Source organism: Vulpes lagopus, chromosome 2, assembly GCF_018345385.1.
Source record: "Vulpes lagopus strain Blue_001 chromosome 2, ASM1834538v1, whole genome shotgun sequence".
NCBI lineage: Eukaryota > Metazoa > Chordata > Mammalia > Carnivora > Canidae > Vulpes > Vulpes lagopus.
Window position 1 is genome coordinate 120,177,291 of NC_054825.1, and position 17,688 is coordinate 120,194,978.

The 17,688-nt window shown below is 44.0% G+C and overlaps 1 protein-coding gene across 2 annotated transcripts in view; it reads left to right on the forward strand.

The window, feature by feature from the left end:
- Positions 1-9,247: 9,247 nt before the first annotated feature.
- The window catches only part of NKAIN2 (sodium/potassium transporting ATPase interacting 2), a 951,703-nt gene continuing 943,262 nt past the window's right edge, over positions 9,248-17,688 (forward strand). The window contains exon 1 of one of the 2 annotated variants that reach the window (XM_041746175.1): positions 9,248-9,609. In XM_041746175.1, coding sequence (XP_041602109.1) covers positions 9,556-9,609 — 54 coding nt within the window. In that variant the 5' untranslated portion in view covers positions 9,248-9,555. The remainder of the gene's footprint in view (positions 9,610-17,688) is intronic. The other variant, XM_041746177.1, reaches the window with a different exon arrangement.

Consider the following 17,688-nt stretch of genomic DNA (forward strand, 5'->3'; position numbering starts at 1 on the left):
CCATTTTATGTACAACTGTAAGGTGACTTTCTGGGGAGGTGGGATGGGTAGTTCTCGTCCCTTCTCTGCTTGAAATATCTCATTGGCTCCTCATTGTTACTCAGAGTCCAAACTCTTTAGACTGACATTCAGACCTGCCATTCCAACAACATTGCCCGGGCTCCCTATGCTGCAGCTAAAATAACCTACTTGCTGAGTCTGGGTCTGTGATGTTCCTACTTCCAAGCCTTGAGCCAGTTTAAATACTCTGTTTCCAACTCACCCAGGTTACTATAACTTCCCCTTGTCAGAACTGCCATGCCCTCAGCCCCCACCTCTACTGATTTATGACCCTGAATAACTTTTCTTTTTGCCTTGGTGATTTTTAGAGTCTCCCCATCTTCTCCTAAAGACAGTATATGTGTTCCACTCAACTTGCAGCTGTTCCACTCAACTTGCAGCTGTTAACAGGTATAACATTTTTGCTCCCTTTCTGCTGGCTGCTCTTCCCCTGTACCTCACTCTCTATTTTTAGCTTCTCTCTTAGAAGAAAGAGGAAGGGGAGTCCTGATCCGGCAGGGAGAAGAGAAGGCAACTCACCACTTTAAGCCACTGGAGGACTGGTGGAAAGCAGGGTAAATGGCAAAGTAGGAGAAGCAAAGGGAAAGGTGTTTTGTGGTCCTTTCCTCACCTACTATGGTGGAAGTGAAATTCCTGAATGGTGGGTGTAGACTGAGGACAAAGTCCAAAGGAGAATTATATTTGTCACATTCCCCACGCTGACACCTCCAACATGGGGCAGCAGCAACAGAGTAAAATTGGCAAGTTAATGTGGCTGGACAGTGACTGCCTGGATACAGTTCTCCAGGGTCCCCTGGACTACTAAGTCATGTGACAGCATCTAGAAATTGCCCCTGGTCCCACAGAGGATTCTAGAGTCAGGCTGGCAGTGCTGTCTGGAGACATTCCATGATGACATTGTGACACACAGAGAATCGGTTGTTGGGCTGAACAGTATTATGACTAATGAGAATTTTATTGTGATTCGAAGCTAGCACTTATGTGGTTTTTGCCAAAGAGGCATATGTGAAAGCAAAAATACTTCAGGAAGTGGGCGAGTGTTGGCCATGCCCCCCTCCCCGAGATCATCACCAGAAGGCATCAAAGAACACCCGTGTTTATCACAAAATACCCGGGCAAAGCCCACCAGAAGCATTTCAGAATCATCGTCTTTACTGGACAGTATCAGGATAGACAACGGAACCTGAACAGACCTACAGGTTCAATATAGACTCCAGCTCCCAGCAAAAGAAGATAAACACAAAATGCTTACGTCTTTCATCCACCTCCAGATTTAAAAAGGACAATTTAAATTCAGTATCCCACTAAAGAATTCATTCCTTCTCTCTCAAAAAGGGAAAACAAACATTTGATTAGAATATCATATTTATATTACTGAATGTCTTAACTATAAAAAAAGACACAACTGTGTTTAGGGATTTATTTTCCTTCCCTCCAGAAGCTCAAAACATACCACTGTGTAAGGATTTTGAATTAATCCTATTATAAGTAAGTACACTACATCTACTTTCCTAACATTTCTCTTTGTCACTATCTAATATTCTATTAAATTGGTATTTATTAGGGTTGTAGGAGGATAAACTGGGGAAAGCACAGCAAATAAAGAAATTTTACAGTAACTACATTATCTGGAAAGATACTTTCAAGCTATGTAATAAATCTTAATTACATGGAAAAAAATGTAGAGTACATATTACTATTGCTTCACTAAAAACTAATCATTTGTTTAGTCTCATTCTGTTGAATGTTTTAAATACTCTATTCCTCCTTTCGTAATTGTAGGAAATGACTCTCAAATTTTAACTTGCCCTTGAGAATGTGAAGTCATTTGAATGGATAGAATATATATTCCCTTTACTTGTCTTGTCCACAGCATATGAAACCCAGAGTCTAATTATTATTAATCAATATTCATTCTGGTTAATTCAGAGTAACAGTTTCTTTTATATTCAATTAGCTGGTTTCCCTGACATATTAGTATAAAGGTAACATTTTTATTTTGATACAATAGCATTATGTCTAAATTTTAATTTTTACTTATTTTTTATGTTCAGGAAACAATAAGTTCCCTTTAATTATGATTCCCTTTCATTATTAAATGGTTAAAACAGAGGTTTGAAAACATGGCCCTCTACTTCTTTGACGTTTCTCTGGGAACAGGTGGGGATCTAGGTCTTACCCCCTCTAGGTAGAGTGGGTTTGTAACTTCCTTGTAATTTAGCTAGTAGAATACAGGGTAGGAAAAGTAAGATAAAAACAGAGAGGGAGACATACAGACCATAAGAGCCTCTTAACTATAGGAAACAAGCAGTGTTGCTGGGGGGCTGGGGTAACTGGGTGATGGGCATCAAGGAGGGCACGTGATGTGATGAGCACTGGGTGTTATATGCAACTGATGAGCACTAAATTCTACCACTAAACTAATAATACACACTCTATGTTAACTACAGAATTAATTAATTAATTAATTAATTATTTAAAATAAGAGGCGGCTGGAGCCAGGTGACTTTTGAGGATGGCTTAATAAAAGGCAGTCCTGCTTCTGCCTTGCTGGCTGGACCACTGCTAGGAGACCTCGGTAAGGAGTCAGGCTACCCTGAAGCAGCCATGCTGTGAGGAAGCCAGACTGTAAGTACAGGCCATACATCTGCTCCGAAGGTCTGCTCCTCACGCCCATTCCTCCCACGTGCCAGACTTGTGAGTAAATGAATCTTCAGGTGAGCCCTGCCTTGAGCCATGAAGCCACACCTTCAGTCTTTCCAGCTGGAAGCCCCAGATGGTGTAGAAAAAACTTTCCCCTCTGTGCTGTCTCTGAATTCCTGACCCACAGAATCCACAAGCATAATTATTGTTTAAAGCCTTTGTATTTGGAGCCAATTGTTACAACAGCAATTTTTTTTTTTAAATTGTATTTATTTATTCATGAGAGACACAGAAAGAGAGAGAGAGGCAGAGACACAGTGCAGAGGGAGAAGCAGGCTCTCTGTGGGGAGCCTGATGCGGGACTGGATCCCTGGGCCCCAATCACACCCTGAGCCAAAGGCAAATACTCACCCACTGACCCACTCAGGTGCCCCTATAACAGCAATTACAACACTAGGCTTGTCCTTACACCTATTTTCCAATTCTTCTTGTTAAAAAAAAAAAAAATCATCACAAATTAGGGGAAAATCAAAAGATGACAATACAGCTTTTCTAATCTTGACAAATGTTTTTATTTCTATCTATGCCTTTCTATGAGATAATTCACTAAAATAATGTTACAATTGGGAGTACGTTTGTAAAATAATTATATTAATAAGCTTTAAAATATAATAAATATGGTTGAAATGTTAAAAATAATTAAGTTAACGCATGCACCTGATCACCTGCACATAGGTACTGAAATCCCAGCTTATTTGTGGTATTTACTTCATATTATAAGTTTAATTTACATAAATTACAAATTAAAATAATTTAATTTAGAAGTATATAACCCAAATTATATATAATATAAAAATAATGACTGGTTAGGCATTGATCATAACTATAGCTCCGGTCCTTATGATGGCATAGTCTGTCATTTACCAACATCTGTTCAGTGTTTTCCCTAACGGCCAGCATTTTGGTTAAATAGATAAATGGACTTTCATTGCTAAGGTTCCATAGAATAGAATCTGTCATTGGATAATACTATTAGAAATGGAATTGAACTTGCGAAGGAAATCATCACAGAAAGGCAAGAGACAATGTGATATATTTATGGGTCATAGTCCATCTCAGCACATTTACTAGGTATTTAAGAAATGATTGTTATATAAAAAATGTAGGGCAGCCCGGGTGTCTCAGTGGTTTAGCACCGTCTTCACCCCAGGGCCTGATCCTGGAGACCTGGGATCGAGTCCCGTGTCAGACTCCCTGCATGGAGCCTGCTTCTCCCTCTGCCTGTGTCTCTGCCCCTCTTTCTCTCTCTATGTCTTTCATGAATAAATAAATATAATCTTTAAAAAATGTAAATTACAATGGAAGATGGAAAAGTTTTTTTTTTTTAAAGAATGATAATATCCATTACTGATAATGGCAAAGGGGAAATGACAAGTACATGTCTTATAGGTTTATGTTGATAGAACCCCTGAAAGGAAATTTGGTATTATTTATCAAAAGCATCATATTGTTGCTCATTCTTTGACTCAAATATAACTCCTAGAAATTTATCCAAAGGAAGTAATCCTAACATAAGAAAAACATGCCTACAAATTGAAATACCATAAAATAATATTGAAGCAGTGGAAGTAAACTGTTTTTTTTTTATTGCTGTTATAACATGTTCCTCCAAATTTGGTGGCTTAAAATAGCACATATTAAATATCTTGCAGTTCAGCAGATGAGAGGTCTGACAAGAGTAGGCTGGGGCATGAATGCATTGCTCCTGGAGGCTGTAGGAGACACGCCATCTCCTCACCCTTCCTCGTTTCTAGGAGACACTTTGATTCCTTGACTTTTGCCCCCCTCTCCCTCCGCCCATTTATAAATTCAGCAATAGTGGGTTGAACTTCTCACCTTGCATCTCCCTGACCTTCCTCATCCACTTTTTCCATTATCCTGTCTCCCACCACTTCACTAGCTGGCAAAAGTTCTCTTCTTAAGGGCTCAAGCAATTGGACTGGGCCCACCTGAATAATCCAGGCTACTCTCCCCATCTCAAAGTTCTTAATTTGGGTTCAATGTCTTTTTACCATGTGAAGTAACACATGCACAGGTTCTCGGGATTATGGTGTGGACATATTTGAGGGACCATTATTTTGCCCACCACAACAATTCTAGGTCTAAGAAATGGATAAGAATAAAAAAATTGGGATACTTGCTTACATTAGAATGTTATGATTAAAGCTCCATTGTATGCAGAATAAAGATAACTATCCTTAAAAAATGTTAAGTAGGCACCAGGCCCTGTTTTGAAAGCTTTTCCTATATTGACATTTACAACAATCCTCCCAACAACCCTATGATGTATGTGCATTATTACTCCCCCTACTCCTTAACCCCTTATAGGAAAGGATTCCCAGGCACGGAAGACTAAGTGATTTGCATAAGGTTACATGGTTGGGAAAAGGCAGCAGTGTTCAGAATATGAAATCAAATGGGCTGTGGAATTCATAAGCTTAATAATTAATTAGTTGGACATATATTGTTGATCTATTAAGTGAAAAGAAAAAGCAGATTAAAATATATTATGGATGATATAATCCCATTTTTACAAAAAACTGGTTTGTGCAAAAGTGACAGGTTATCTCTGGGTAGAAGGACTACAGGTGATTATTTTCTTTTTCTATTCACCTTCTTAAAAATTATTTTTGAATGAGAGAGAGAGAGAGAGAGAGCAAGCAGGGAGAGGGGCAAAGAGGAAGAGGGAATGAGAAGGTCTCAAGCAAACTGCACTGAGCCCAGAGCCCAAGGCAGGACTCAATCCCCCTACTCTGAGATCCAGACCTGAGCCAAAACCAAGAGTTTGACACTTAATTGACAGAGCCACCCAGGCACTCCCTGATTCTTTTCTTTATAAAATTTATTTCAAAAATACTATTTTTCCCTTTTTATTTATTTTATTTTATTTTTATTTTTTCCCTTTTAAAAAAGATTTTATTTATTTATTCATGAGAGACACCCAGAGAGAGAGGCAGAGACACAGGCAGAGGGAGAAGCAGGCTCCATGCAGGGAGCCCGATGTGGGACTCAACCCCGGGTCTCCAGGACCACACCCTGGGCCGAAAGCAGGTGCTAAACCACTGAGCCACCCAGGGATCCCCCCTATTTTTCCCCAAACAAGAACAAAAATATGTCATGTTTTGCATATCACGTTTGTATATCATATTCAATGAATCAGTTTTATTGGTTTGTGATTGTAAAGTTAATTGCTGCCTTCCTATTTTTAAACTATAATGAACATAGTAAAAGTCAGAGTGAAACTGCTCAGTGGTGTGACAGGGCCAGACTTAAGTTCCTGCTCTTGTCAAATGATTGAATGTTGAGCAGACGGCAACTTTGTGGCTGTGTACCTACTGAATTCCATGAATGGTTCTGAGAGATAAATGAGATAATGGGGGGGGGGGGATAACCTTGAAAGTACTTTAAAGGAAGATGTCAAGGTCAGTCAGATGGCGCTGTGTGATGTGTAACACATTCTCCCCGCAGAAACAAGACACTTAATAATAGTTCTATCACCAGACTAGTCAAGGAAGACTAGTCAAGGAAAGCCTTCTATAGCTGACCAGTGTATGACTATTTCTAAATGAAAGTGCAATGGACATTCCAGCTTGAGACATCTCTCTCCTTCATGCGCTTCAATGGGACAATTGGGATTCTCTCTCTAGTCTTTTCCCCTAAGGCTCCAAGGATAATGGGAAATGCGACAGAAAGCACATAGCCACCGTGGGGAACAGAACTGTAGCCTGATCTAGGTTATCTTTTCATAAGTCAGGCTTCACCTGTACTGTATCTAAAGGATGCAAGGTGAACTTAAAGATAGCAAAATCTGATCTCAATAAAGCTGGGAAAAGAGATAAAATATGTGTGCTCATTCTCCAAAGTATTTTTAAGGCATCATTTCTGTATGGAATTCCAAAAGCATGATGAGGAAGTACAGTAAAATGTCAACACCGTATAGCACAGTGGTTAGAAAAGTGAATTTTGATGTCTCACAGACATTATGGGCTTCTTGTGAGTGATGAATGAGACGATGCGAGTGTAGCATAAAGTAGTAGGTGCAGACAATAAATGTTCAACACTATAAATGTAACTGGTTCACTCCTCTGAGGATAATGTGCCTATGATGCCAGATTAGGAATAAAAGCCCTTGCAAATTTGCCTTATTTTGGGCTTCTCAAGATGCATCCCTGACACAAGGATCTGAGTGATTTTGTTTGGTGGTGATCCCAGGAAGTACTGGGAAAGAAAAGAAATGAGGCAGGGAGGGGAGGAAGCTAATTCTGGGTGCATGACTGAACTAATAGGGTGAACCATGGGCACTGCGGGCTCCATCCTTGTGGGGAAGCTGATGATGCAGACTACAGCATGTCTCAGATTTCCCATCTCTGGGTTGAGAAGTTGGGGTACTGATCCACCGACTCCCAGCCATTATTGGACAAGAATCGTTCTCACAGCTGTTCACTCCGGAGTCAAGCACCTCCAATGGTGGCTAGAAGGAGCCTGTAGACAGATACAGTCCCAGGTGCTTGAAGAAAGAAGGCGGGCACGCACTGAAAGGCAAGTGCTCAGGGACTATGGGCAAGGGCGCTGAGAGTCAGCTTCTCACTAACTCATGGGTTTCTTGTGAATAATGAATGGGGGGATCCAAGTGTAGCAAGCAGTGAAGTAGCAGGGGCACACAATAAATGTCCAACACTGTACTTGTATCTGCTTTCCTTTAACCTGTCCATAGTCTAAACACCACTCAGGCTGTTGGTGGTTGCAGAACCACCTGCATTGTTGCGGGACCCACCTGCATTGTTGCCAGTATGAACTTAGAAAGGCAATACAGTGCCTTTTCCCCTAAATGGCAGGAGCTTCTTCAATACTGAACATCAACTCGACAGCTTTTGGTTGGGCAGTGCAAAATGCCTGCATCCCCAGCAGCTACTCAGGCAGCTGAACGTGCGTGTAAAGACAAAAACAGTGACAACCTAAAGAACCATCTGCACTACACACCCCTGGCTTAGTTTTACCAGGGAGTGTGGGGCAGCTACTACCTACCAGGTCTGGCAGTGAGTAGGAACATAGACCGGGTTCTCTTAATTCCATTAAACCTTGGAAGACACTTTTCTGAGAAAAGCCCATTTACAAGAAGAGGGTGATTCAAAGCGGGCGTTTCCGTTACGCTAATAAAGTATCTGCATTTCAGCAATTTGGCAAATCGAGTCCCCGTTTTTTGGCTTTCGACGACTGACGAGTCCTTTCTGAAAATTCAGGGCCGGGTTTCGATGCCCTCTTCAGTTTCTTTGTATTTAGTCGTTCCGATAGGTCCTGGCATTTATCTAAAGGAAGCATCATTTGGGATCCCTTCTTTGTGGTTCCCAGGCTGGAGAGCGTTAGCCCTACACAGAGGCCGGTCATCAGAAGGCCAGATCCCGTTAGCTGTGGGAAGCTCGGGCCCGCGCGGTCTCATCCTTCACCCTACGGGGAGTGGGGAGTGCGGGGCCGGCCCGCTTGCTGGTGGCCTTTGCTCCTTTCTTCTCAGTCTCAGCTCCTCGTTGCAGCCGCTCGGCTCCCCGGCGCAGGTGCACCTGGCAAGGCCAGTGGGTAGCCGCGCCGCCAGCCGGCTGCCGGGGGCTCCGAGGCAAAGTGCGCCCCGCGGTCCCGCCTGCACCCCGAGACCCCGGGACACCCGGGACCCGGGGTGCGGGCGCCGCCTGGACGGAGCGCTTCGCCCTTCAGGCTTCCGCCCGCAGGTGGCAGCAGCGGGCTCCGGAGCGGGGCTCGACGCGCGGCTCAGGCGGGCCCCGGGAGCGCCTGCACGACTCCCTCCCGGCGGGCTCGGGCCGCGGAGGCCGAGGGCCGGGGTCGGCTCCGGAGGCTCTGATTTCTGGCGCGGAAACAGTGGGAAGCAGCCGCGCGGCCGCCCGCGGGGGTCCCCGAGTCCCCGGCAGCAACCCCGTGCCCGCCCGGGTCACCCCCCGGGGCTCCCCGAGCGGCCGGGACGGCGCGGCTGCGCCCCCTCCCCCTGCCCCTCCCCCAGCAGCGCGTCTCTAACCCCCGTCTCCATCCCTTCCCCGCCGACCCCCGGCTGCGCACACGCGCGCGGGCGCCTCGGGCTCGGCGGCGGGAGCGGGACCCGCGCCCCCGCGCCCCCCCGCGCCCCCCGGCACCCCCCTGCGCCCTCGGCGGCAGCCCGGCCAGAAGTTTCGGTGTCGGGAGCGGCTCGGCGGGCGCGGGGAGGGGCGCGCGGCGGCCCCGGCGTCTCGCAGCGGGAGGGAGCGCGGAGCCCGGGCGCCGAGCAGCGGCGGGAGGGGCGGGGGCGGGGGCGGGGGCGGGAGGAGGGGGAGGGGCGGGGAGGGGGAGGGGAGGGGGCGCGCGCTCCTGCCGCCCCCGGAGCCGCCGCCGAGCGCGCGGGGCGAGCGGGCGCGGGGAGCGGCGGGGGCGCCCCTGGGCGGCCAGATGCCCGTGGGCGCGGCGGCGCTCCGAGGCTGCGGCTGCTGCCCCTGCGGGCCCGGGCGCGGCGCGGCGCGTGCAGCGAGCGGGCGGACGGAGGTGCGGCGGGCGCGGCTGGAGCCGGAGCTGGAGCTGGAGCAGGAGCTGCCGCCGCCGCCGCCGCCGCCGCGCCTGCAGGTCCTAATGCCTGTCCCCCCCCAGGACGCGGGCAGCAGCGGCAGCAGCAGCGGCAGCGGCGGCGGCGGCGGCGGCCCGGAGCCCCCGAGCCCCCGGCAGGTGCGCCTGCCCTTCCCCGCGATCTGATTGGATACAGTGGGGGCTCGACGGTGGCCGCCGTGGGACAGTGCGGCGGCGGCAGGGGTCTCGGAAACCATGGGTTATTGCAGCGGCAGGTGCACGCTCATCTTCATCTGTGGCATGCAACTGGTAAGTGACACTCGGGTCCTCCCCTCGGGCGGCGCGCCCCCGGGCCCCGGGAGCCCTGCACGGGAGGCTCCGCCGCCGGCCACGCGGGGAGGGGAAACACAGGAGGGCAGGTGACACAGGTAGCGGCCGTGCAGCCCAGGACCGCGGGGACGGGCGCGGGGTGCGGGACCCCCCCCCCCCCCCCCGCGTTTCCGCTCCTCCCAACACAGTTTGGCAGGTGCGGGTTAAACTTGTCTGGGATCTCCCGAGCTCGGGTGTCTCGTGCCTGCACGGTCTGCATTCCTGCTCCTGTAACCGCGTGCTTGCCGCAGACGGTCTACTGCACAGGTGTTGGAAGAGACGGAATTTTTGACTTTCCTCCCGCCGGCTAACCCCCTGGCGGTACCTTTTCCTCCGTTGCCATGTGTGATGTTTCAAGGAAGATAATTCCCTTATCCATCTAACGCCCTCGCCAGACCACTGCGCAGGGCAGGTGGTGTCTCCACAGCAGCCCGACCCAGCGGCCACGCTGAGTTGTAAAAGTGTGTAGATTGAAGGGAAATAACTCGGACGGACTCGGTAACGCCACTGCCGTGAACCGAACCGGTGGCCTTAAAATCACAAATACACTGAACTAAAGGAAAGCGTTGTATCTTCCTCCACGATGTATGTAACTGCTCCTGAGATAGATAACGTTGTCTCTGATCCTATAGGATGGAGAACCCTATGCACTTTTTGAGGAATGCTGTGTGTTTGCAAAGAGGCAAGGAGCCAGTAATGGAACACGTCAGGTCTCTGAATTTAAATGCTCTAAGGGCAATTGGAGAGGCTGGGGGGTAGTTCAGAGGGGAGACATGTACCACTCCAAGCGGTTAATTTGAGGTTAGGGAGTGCTTGCTCCCTCCTGCTGGCAAATAGCGTTCCTTGGAGAGTATGAATAAATCTGCAAAGCCACCCGCCCCTGTTTCCAACAATTGTTTCATAAAGCCTGAAAGGACCCCCAGACCGAAGGGGATTGCCGAGACCCCCACCAGGAAAGTGTTCAGAAGAGCAAGGATTTGCTGTTGAAACTGATAGAAGAATTCCTTACGTGGTCCTCATTGTTCATCAGTTGTCTTGATCCCCAAGAGTGTTTGTTGTTGTTGTTGTTTTGCTTACTATTTGGCTGAAGCCCGTGCTTTTTGGTTGCCTATTGTCTTGGGGTGTTTTTCTTCCCCAGGAAAGTTATCTCAAGAAGCCTAGGTGGATCTGTGAATTACTTAGGCTTTCCCACCTTGCCACTTGGTTGTAAGAAAAAGAAGGTGGAACTGTAAATACAGTTTTAAGAATGTAATATTATTGCAGTGATGTGTAAAGCAGTTTCTTTTTTGCTACATGCTTAAGTTGTGCAGTAAAGGACTTTGACTGCTAACGAGAAAGCTAACCCGAACAATGGGAGAGTTTACTTTGTTAAACCAGTGGTTAGGCCAAGTAAGCCCAATTGTATAAGTGTTTTTTTTTTTTAAACATTCCTATGTTCATATATGATTCAGAAAAGAACACATTTGCTGATTCACTGTGTAAAAGCATAAAACTGTGAGAATGAGTGGGTGGGTAACTATTCTCATGCTATTTTCAGTTTGAAAATTTTAAAATGTGATTTAACTTTAAGTCATTTAGCGCAGTAGGGCTTTATGGTGGCGGTTGTGTAGGCATTAGATCTATGTGGCATTTTGTGTGATGAACGCAAACTTCTCAAGAACTTAGAAATTTTGGAGAAACCTAAGTATACAAATAAGCTAAATATACAAAGTGGCACGATAAGGCTCAAGATTTCTCTGTGTGTGTTTTGTTCATGTGTGTGCACATATGCGATGGTGTGTATGGGAGAAGTGCTCCATCCCTTATGGAACAGAAATTCTGAATCAAAGCGAAGTTCTCTAACAAAACAGAGGCAGTTGTGATACAGGAATGTTCAGCCTAAGCAAGTCTCCATTTGAATCTTAAGGACGTTCTATAACAATCATGTAATTTTTTTTCCCACTCCGACTTTATGTGCCACCAGGCTAATATAATTAGCAGCCATGCTAATGCAGATGCAGAACAAAAAACAAAGGACGAGGAACATTCATTGCTTTGATAAGGCTAAATGATCACATTTAAAGGACCTCAGAGATCTGAAATTGTTACGTCTTAGAAGTAGAGTATTTAATTTTAATAAAATAATTCCTTTGCAAACTAATAATTGCAGAGCACTGCACACAGACACATAAAATAGGGGGATGAATATGTTTTCCTTTGCTCTTGATAGATCTTTAGAAACTTTTTGTATCTATCAGCTATTATGAGTAGAAGTGGTTTTTATACGTAGGGGTGTTTCCAGAGTAACTTATGGCTCAGGTACTGTTGATTGACACAGAGGTTCACCCACTTTTGTTTACTTCTGGAGTGTTCAGTGTGTGTTTTTGTGACGTTTGGGCATGTTGTACTGATAAATCTTAGATCTATTAAAATGAATGGAAGCCAGAGGTAGGCTAGGACAGCAACTTTGTAAAATTCCTTTATTAAGTAACTTGAAGTTTCTGGAAACATTTATTTCCAATTCCGTAAGTAGAGTATCTCTGTGTTAATTAGACTTAAAGGAATAGTTATGTTTAGGCCAGCTTGCAGCTGACCTTTGTGGAGGATGGGGTAGCTGTTGGTACAGTGGCGATGAGAACCTCATTCATCAGGTTATTATCAGAGCAGACGCAGTGTGTGATCTTTTAACAGGTGAGGGACAGAGACAAACGCTCCAGAAAAATTTACCTGTCAGGATTTGACATCTTTGCCTTTAATTATATTAAATGTGCTTTAATTATATTAAATGTGCGTTTAGTTTAACATTTGGCAGATTACAAGTGTGGATAAACATACATTCTTTTAAAAGTCAGTTTATGAGACAGGAATTCAGAATTTCATACCAAAGAGACCCAATACAAAACTTCCATCTTATGAAAAAGTATCTGCTGCTGTATATCATAAATTAAAATCTTTGAGATGTATGGTTATTCCAACTTCAGATTTTAGGATGATTGTTATGAAAAAGGGGTGTGATCTCTGGGAACAGATTTGTTATATGTGCACGATCCAAAGTTTAAGCTCTTAATCTCAAGAAGGTAATTTTCTTTTTATCATTGCTGTCCCTAATGCTCAGGACCTGAAGATTTCAGATAGTAACAAAACTCATCACTGCATGTGCAGTGTTGAATATAGTGGCACAGGACAAGACCAATCTAGCTTCTTATTTACAACTCAGCAGCTTGAGATGACATCTCTGTTGTTTTACTTTATTATTTTTGCTTTTTGTTCTTCAGTGTTTGGTTGACTCAGTACTTTATTTGAATATTGCAAAAATCACTCAGATAATTCTCAGTAAAAATCACTTAGATATACTGTGGAAAAAACATAACTTATTTTGGTTTGAAAAGAAGGCTTTGTTTTCAAGTAAGAAAATTAAACATGCCCCCCCCCCCTTTTTGTGTGCCTCAGATTCTTCTATGGAACATAGTGTATGTGCCATAAACTTTTGAAAGTAGAGATTTATGTCCAGAGTAATGCTTGAAGGTGCCATTCCTACCATGTGCTTTCTGAAATATTGCTCACTTGGAGCAGGAGCAACTAAGGATTGTGTTAGTTCCCACGAAAAAGCACATTTGAAACTTACTCAAGAATGACCAGTTACCTTCTACTGCACAGGTAGTTACTAAGCATTTTCAGAGGGACACATTTTTTAGAAAAGAAAGCCATGAGTGTGTAGATGGACTAAATAAAAGCAATCTTGTTATAATTATGGAGTATTTCAGTGATGTCTGTGATGTTTGTACAGTGTTCATAGTTACATGAAGTATCATGACTTTTTTTTTTTTTTTTTTTTTTTGTAATTAAAGCATGATGTGAAGTGACTTGAAAACTGCCCGTGGAATCTTACGATTTTCCTTTTGACATGTTTGAAAGTCCTTCAGAAGTTTAGAAATCTATCTGCCACAAAACCTCCCTGCCCAGACAATTTAAAATTTTAGTTTCCTATGCCACTGATAGTAAAATCTTGTGATCATGACCCAGTCTAACTCATGGAGAAGACTAACAATTTTCACATGGTATTTCAGAGGCTTACGGTGCAAAAGTATGCTGGGTGTGCTAAGTTGTAAAATAACTTTCTTCTTTTCAAATGTTTTCTCCTTTTGCATCCCAACGTTGTCTTGTGGGTGTGTGTACACATTTTTTTAGACCTGTCCTTTCATTGTAAATTCAGTACTGCTCTGCTCTAAACATTTACCAAGGAAGATACAGAAACTCCTTCCCCTGTCCAGCTCTCTTTCTTGGTTCACGAGCCAAGTGGCACAGCTCCTTTTTTTTTTTTTTCCATATACCCAAAGTTTCAAAGAACCAATCTGTGCAGAGCTTTTCCCCTGCTTTTCTCCAGTAGAGGCTTGGATGGGCAGCATGCCGTGTGCAAAATGCCAGACTCCTTTCTGGCATGGGTCCCATTAGTGGGCAGTGGCCCAGAAATGTGAATAGGCATTGCCACTTCCTTTTCCCTGTGATCCTGCTTTATTTTGGGGTCAAATTCTCTCCTTGCCCAATCAAGAATTTTAGAATGGCAGCCAGGGACTCCCTTGAAATCAGTCTTTATTTCTGGTTCTGGTGCTTTTTTTGTGCATTCTGGCTTGAGAAAAATAAAATCTGAGACAGAGGCACATTTTAACCCTCCTAGATTTATACTGGAAATAAAAATATTAGAATTATGGCATCAGTTGCATTGTATATATTTGTATACATATAACTAATGGCCAAAATTTCAAAGGATATACTTCAGTTATGTTATTTGGTGGAATTTCAAGCAGCTCAGTGTAATTTTTCCAAAAAGTAGTTTTGAAACGAGTATCGCTAATAATGGATAATTTTCTGTTTCCAGGATTTACCACACTCAACTGTCAGGAATCAAACATACGCATGAGAAACATTTCTATTTCCTTTCTAGCCCATTTTTTCACTGATTACATGAACTCTTCCAATTTTAGCCATCATTTCCCCCCAGAGAAACTTGATTATTGTTTATTTTCAAAATAATAAAATACATGGTCTATTAAGATACAATACATCTAAGGTTCCTTTTGCCCCTCTAAGAAGGATAGAAACAAATCTTGTGTTAACACTTAGATAATTTCTACATATGGAATGAAAACAAAAGTGTATGAAACTTTTGTTCCTACCAAATCCAAGAAAATGAAGGATATTTAAACATTGGAAAGAAATAAGGTAAAATTATGTTTTTTTTTCCTTTCTACATGTTAAGGTGGAAAATGAAATTTATAAACTGGGTTTCTTTTCTTTTTACCATTTGAGGTATATTTAAATTTGCAAGTTCTTACTATTTAAAGGAATTACTTGCTTCATCTTCCTGAATGCAGTGCTTTTCTTTTTAGGCTTAAAAAACAGGCCCTGGGTCTAATGAATAAAAATATTTCTAACAGTAAGTCTGATGGAATCTATAGACTTTCTTTCTTTTTTTTTTTTTTCCACCCAGAATGGAAATAAGGTGACTTCTGATAATTTTTACCTTTTGAATTAATCACGGATCACATGCTAACTTTGATCCTTGTAGAAACTTTACTTGAAAAGTTACAATAAACTGACTCTGGTCTGTACTTAGAAACAAATTTTGTGCTTTTATAATTTATTGTGCTTTAGACATCTAGCTTTGTAAAATACTTATAATGATGAGAGCTGTCAGTATTTACTGGAAGCTTGTTCTGGGCTAAATGCTAATCATGTTTTTTCACCGATTCCAATAATCCTACGAGATGGGCGATAGATACTAATATCCTCACTTTACAGGGGAGAAAGTGGAGACTCTGCAAGTTTAAGCAACTTTCTGAAGTCCTTCTCTCAGTGAGTGACAGAGCTTGCCCTCCCCCCCTCTGCCCCACTCTAAGCCAGACTGAGCTTCACTGAATCCCTTCCATGTGTCATAAAACAGTGTTGTAGCTCATGTTTCTTTGACTCACAAAGGCAAAATCTCCCTTCTGATTCCTCATGGGCCCAGAAATCAACACGAGACTAAGCAGGTTCGGGGTGTGGGGGGGTGTTGGTGCCAGGCTTCTGTCCAGACCTGGCCGGCCTGGGGGTACCCAGGGGTGCCACAGTGGGGGGCTGCTGGTGGGTGAGGTGTGCGCTACAAGCAGACACTGTTCCCTACACAGCTTGCCTCGCTGTTCCCACTAGATTTCAAGTGTGCATTAATATTGCAAAACACACTTGCAGTTCTCCCTTGGAGAGGTGATCCCTCATAATGACATTGTGTTTCTGTCATTGCTGAAGGGTGGGGAGGAGTGTCACAGCTACTATCTGTGTCTGGCCACTTATTGAGAAATCAGCACATGGGATGGGCTTGCATGCTTTGATATGTATGTTTTAGAAAGATTCTATGGGAAGTCGGAATGTATTTGTTTTTCTCAAATTCCCATTTTTTTAAAGCCAATTTCTGATGAATTGCTTATGCAGCGTGATGTTATTATTTGCCTCTTGTTTTTTTTTTTTTTTTAATACGTCCCAGTCCTAAATCCATCAGGGTGAGTTATCGCTAAGAATATTAGTTAAAATTATTGTGGTTGGGGATGACTTCGAGTAATAGGTTTTTTGAAATGTGCATTGAGTATTCTAGAGCACTTCTGGGTCTTGACGGTGCATCGGAATCACTTGCAGGGTGCTCCCCACACAAATCAACGGACCCCAGGGCTTCTGATTCAGTATGTCTCAGCGAGGTCCTGGACCTGGAATTTGCTCTTCCACTGAGCAAAAGGGGGGGGCACGGATGCCGCTGGTTAGGGACCACACTTTGAGAACCACTGGCCCAAAGAATATGTCTTCAGTTAGGGTGTTACCCGAATACGTGAACCTTGTTTTTGAAAATTTTCAACCTAAGTAGAAAATTAGCTCATTCTTCCTTTGGCCTTTTATTTATGCGAACACAAACTCCTTCAGGACCAACTGTGTCTATTTAGGACTTTAGCTTAGTCTTATTCAGAAGTTTAAATAAGGGGAATGGAAGGTCTTTCTCCAGCACTTGAGTCTTTGCAGCAAATAGAGACGCAGGCCATGTGCAAGTGATTCTGTGCTTCTACTGGGTTCGCTCCCTGCCTGTCATGCTGGAGCCGAATTGGTTCCTTCAGCTGTCTCTCTTTGCTAGCCTAGCCCCTCACTATGAATTTCTGGAATAGCTTCTCACTGCCAAGCACAACCGTGGGGGACAGAGGGAGAGGTGGGGCTATGTTGAGAAAGCACTCAACTAAGCCAGAGGGCAGATTTTTCTACACCCTGTCTGCCCAACTAAGTGACTGATTGTCATTTCATCACTTAAAAAAGAGAGGCAAATAATTCCTCATCCGTTTCCCCTACAAGATGCTTAGGAGCATCTGGGGAGAAAATGGGCTCAAAGTTTATGTATTGAAGAGCTTCCCGGATGTGAAAGGAGCTTCCCAGACTTGTGATATCTAGACAACCTTTGTAAGTATGAATAGTTTAATCTTCCAGAACTGCTTATCCAGTCACAGGAGGGGTGGGTATGGGCTGTTTGTATATCACTTGGACAATGACTTTAGTTGTAACAACTAATTTCTTGTAGGAACAGTTTTTTTCTTCACCCACCTGTCATTTTGGGGGACTGTGTACATAGGATGATACCCCTGGGTGCAGGTAGGTGAAATAGGTCAAGTGTTATGCTTCGGTGTCTAATACACCTACTTGAAGTGTTCATTAAGGATTGCATTTTACAAATCAGTCAGTACAGTCCTTCTTTGGACTGGTATTTCTTTTAATTTTTCATTATTTTTTATTTTTTTATAAATTTATTTTTTGTTGGGGTTCAATTTGCCAACATATAGAATAACATTCAGTGCTCATCCCATCAAGTGCCCCCCCTCAGTGCCCGTCACCCAGTCACCCCCAACCCCACCCACCTCCCCTTCCACCACCCCTAGTTCGTTTCTGGACTGGTATTTTAAAGCTGTGTTCCATGGACACGAGTTCTGCAAAATGCCCTGTAGTACAGGAGCTCTGAGGTTAAATAAGTTGTGGGAT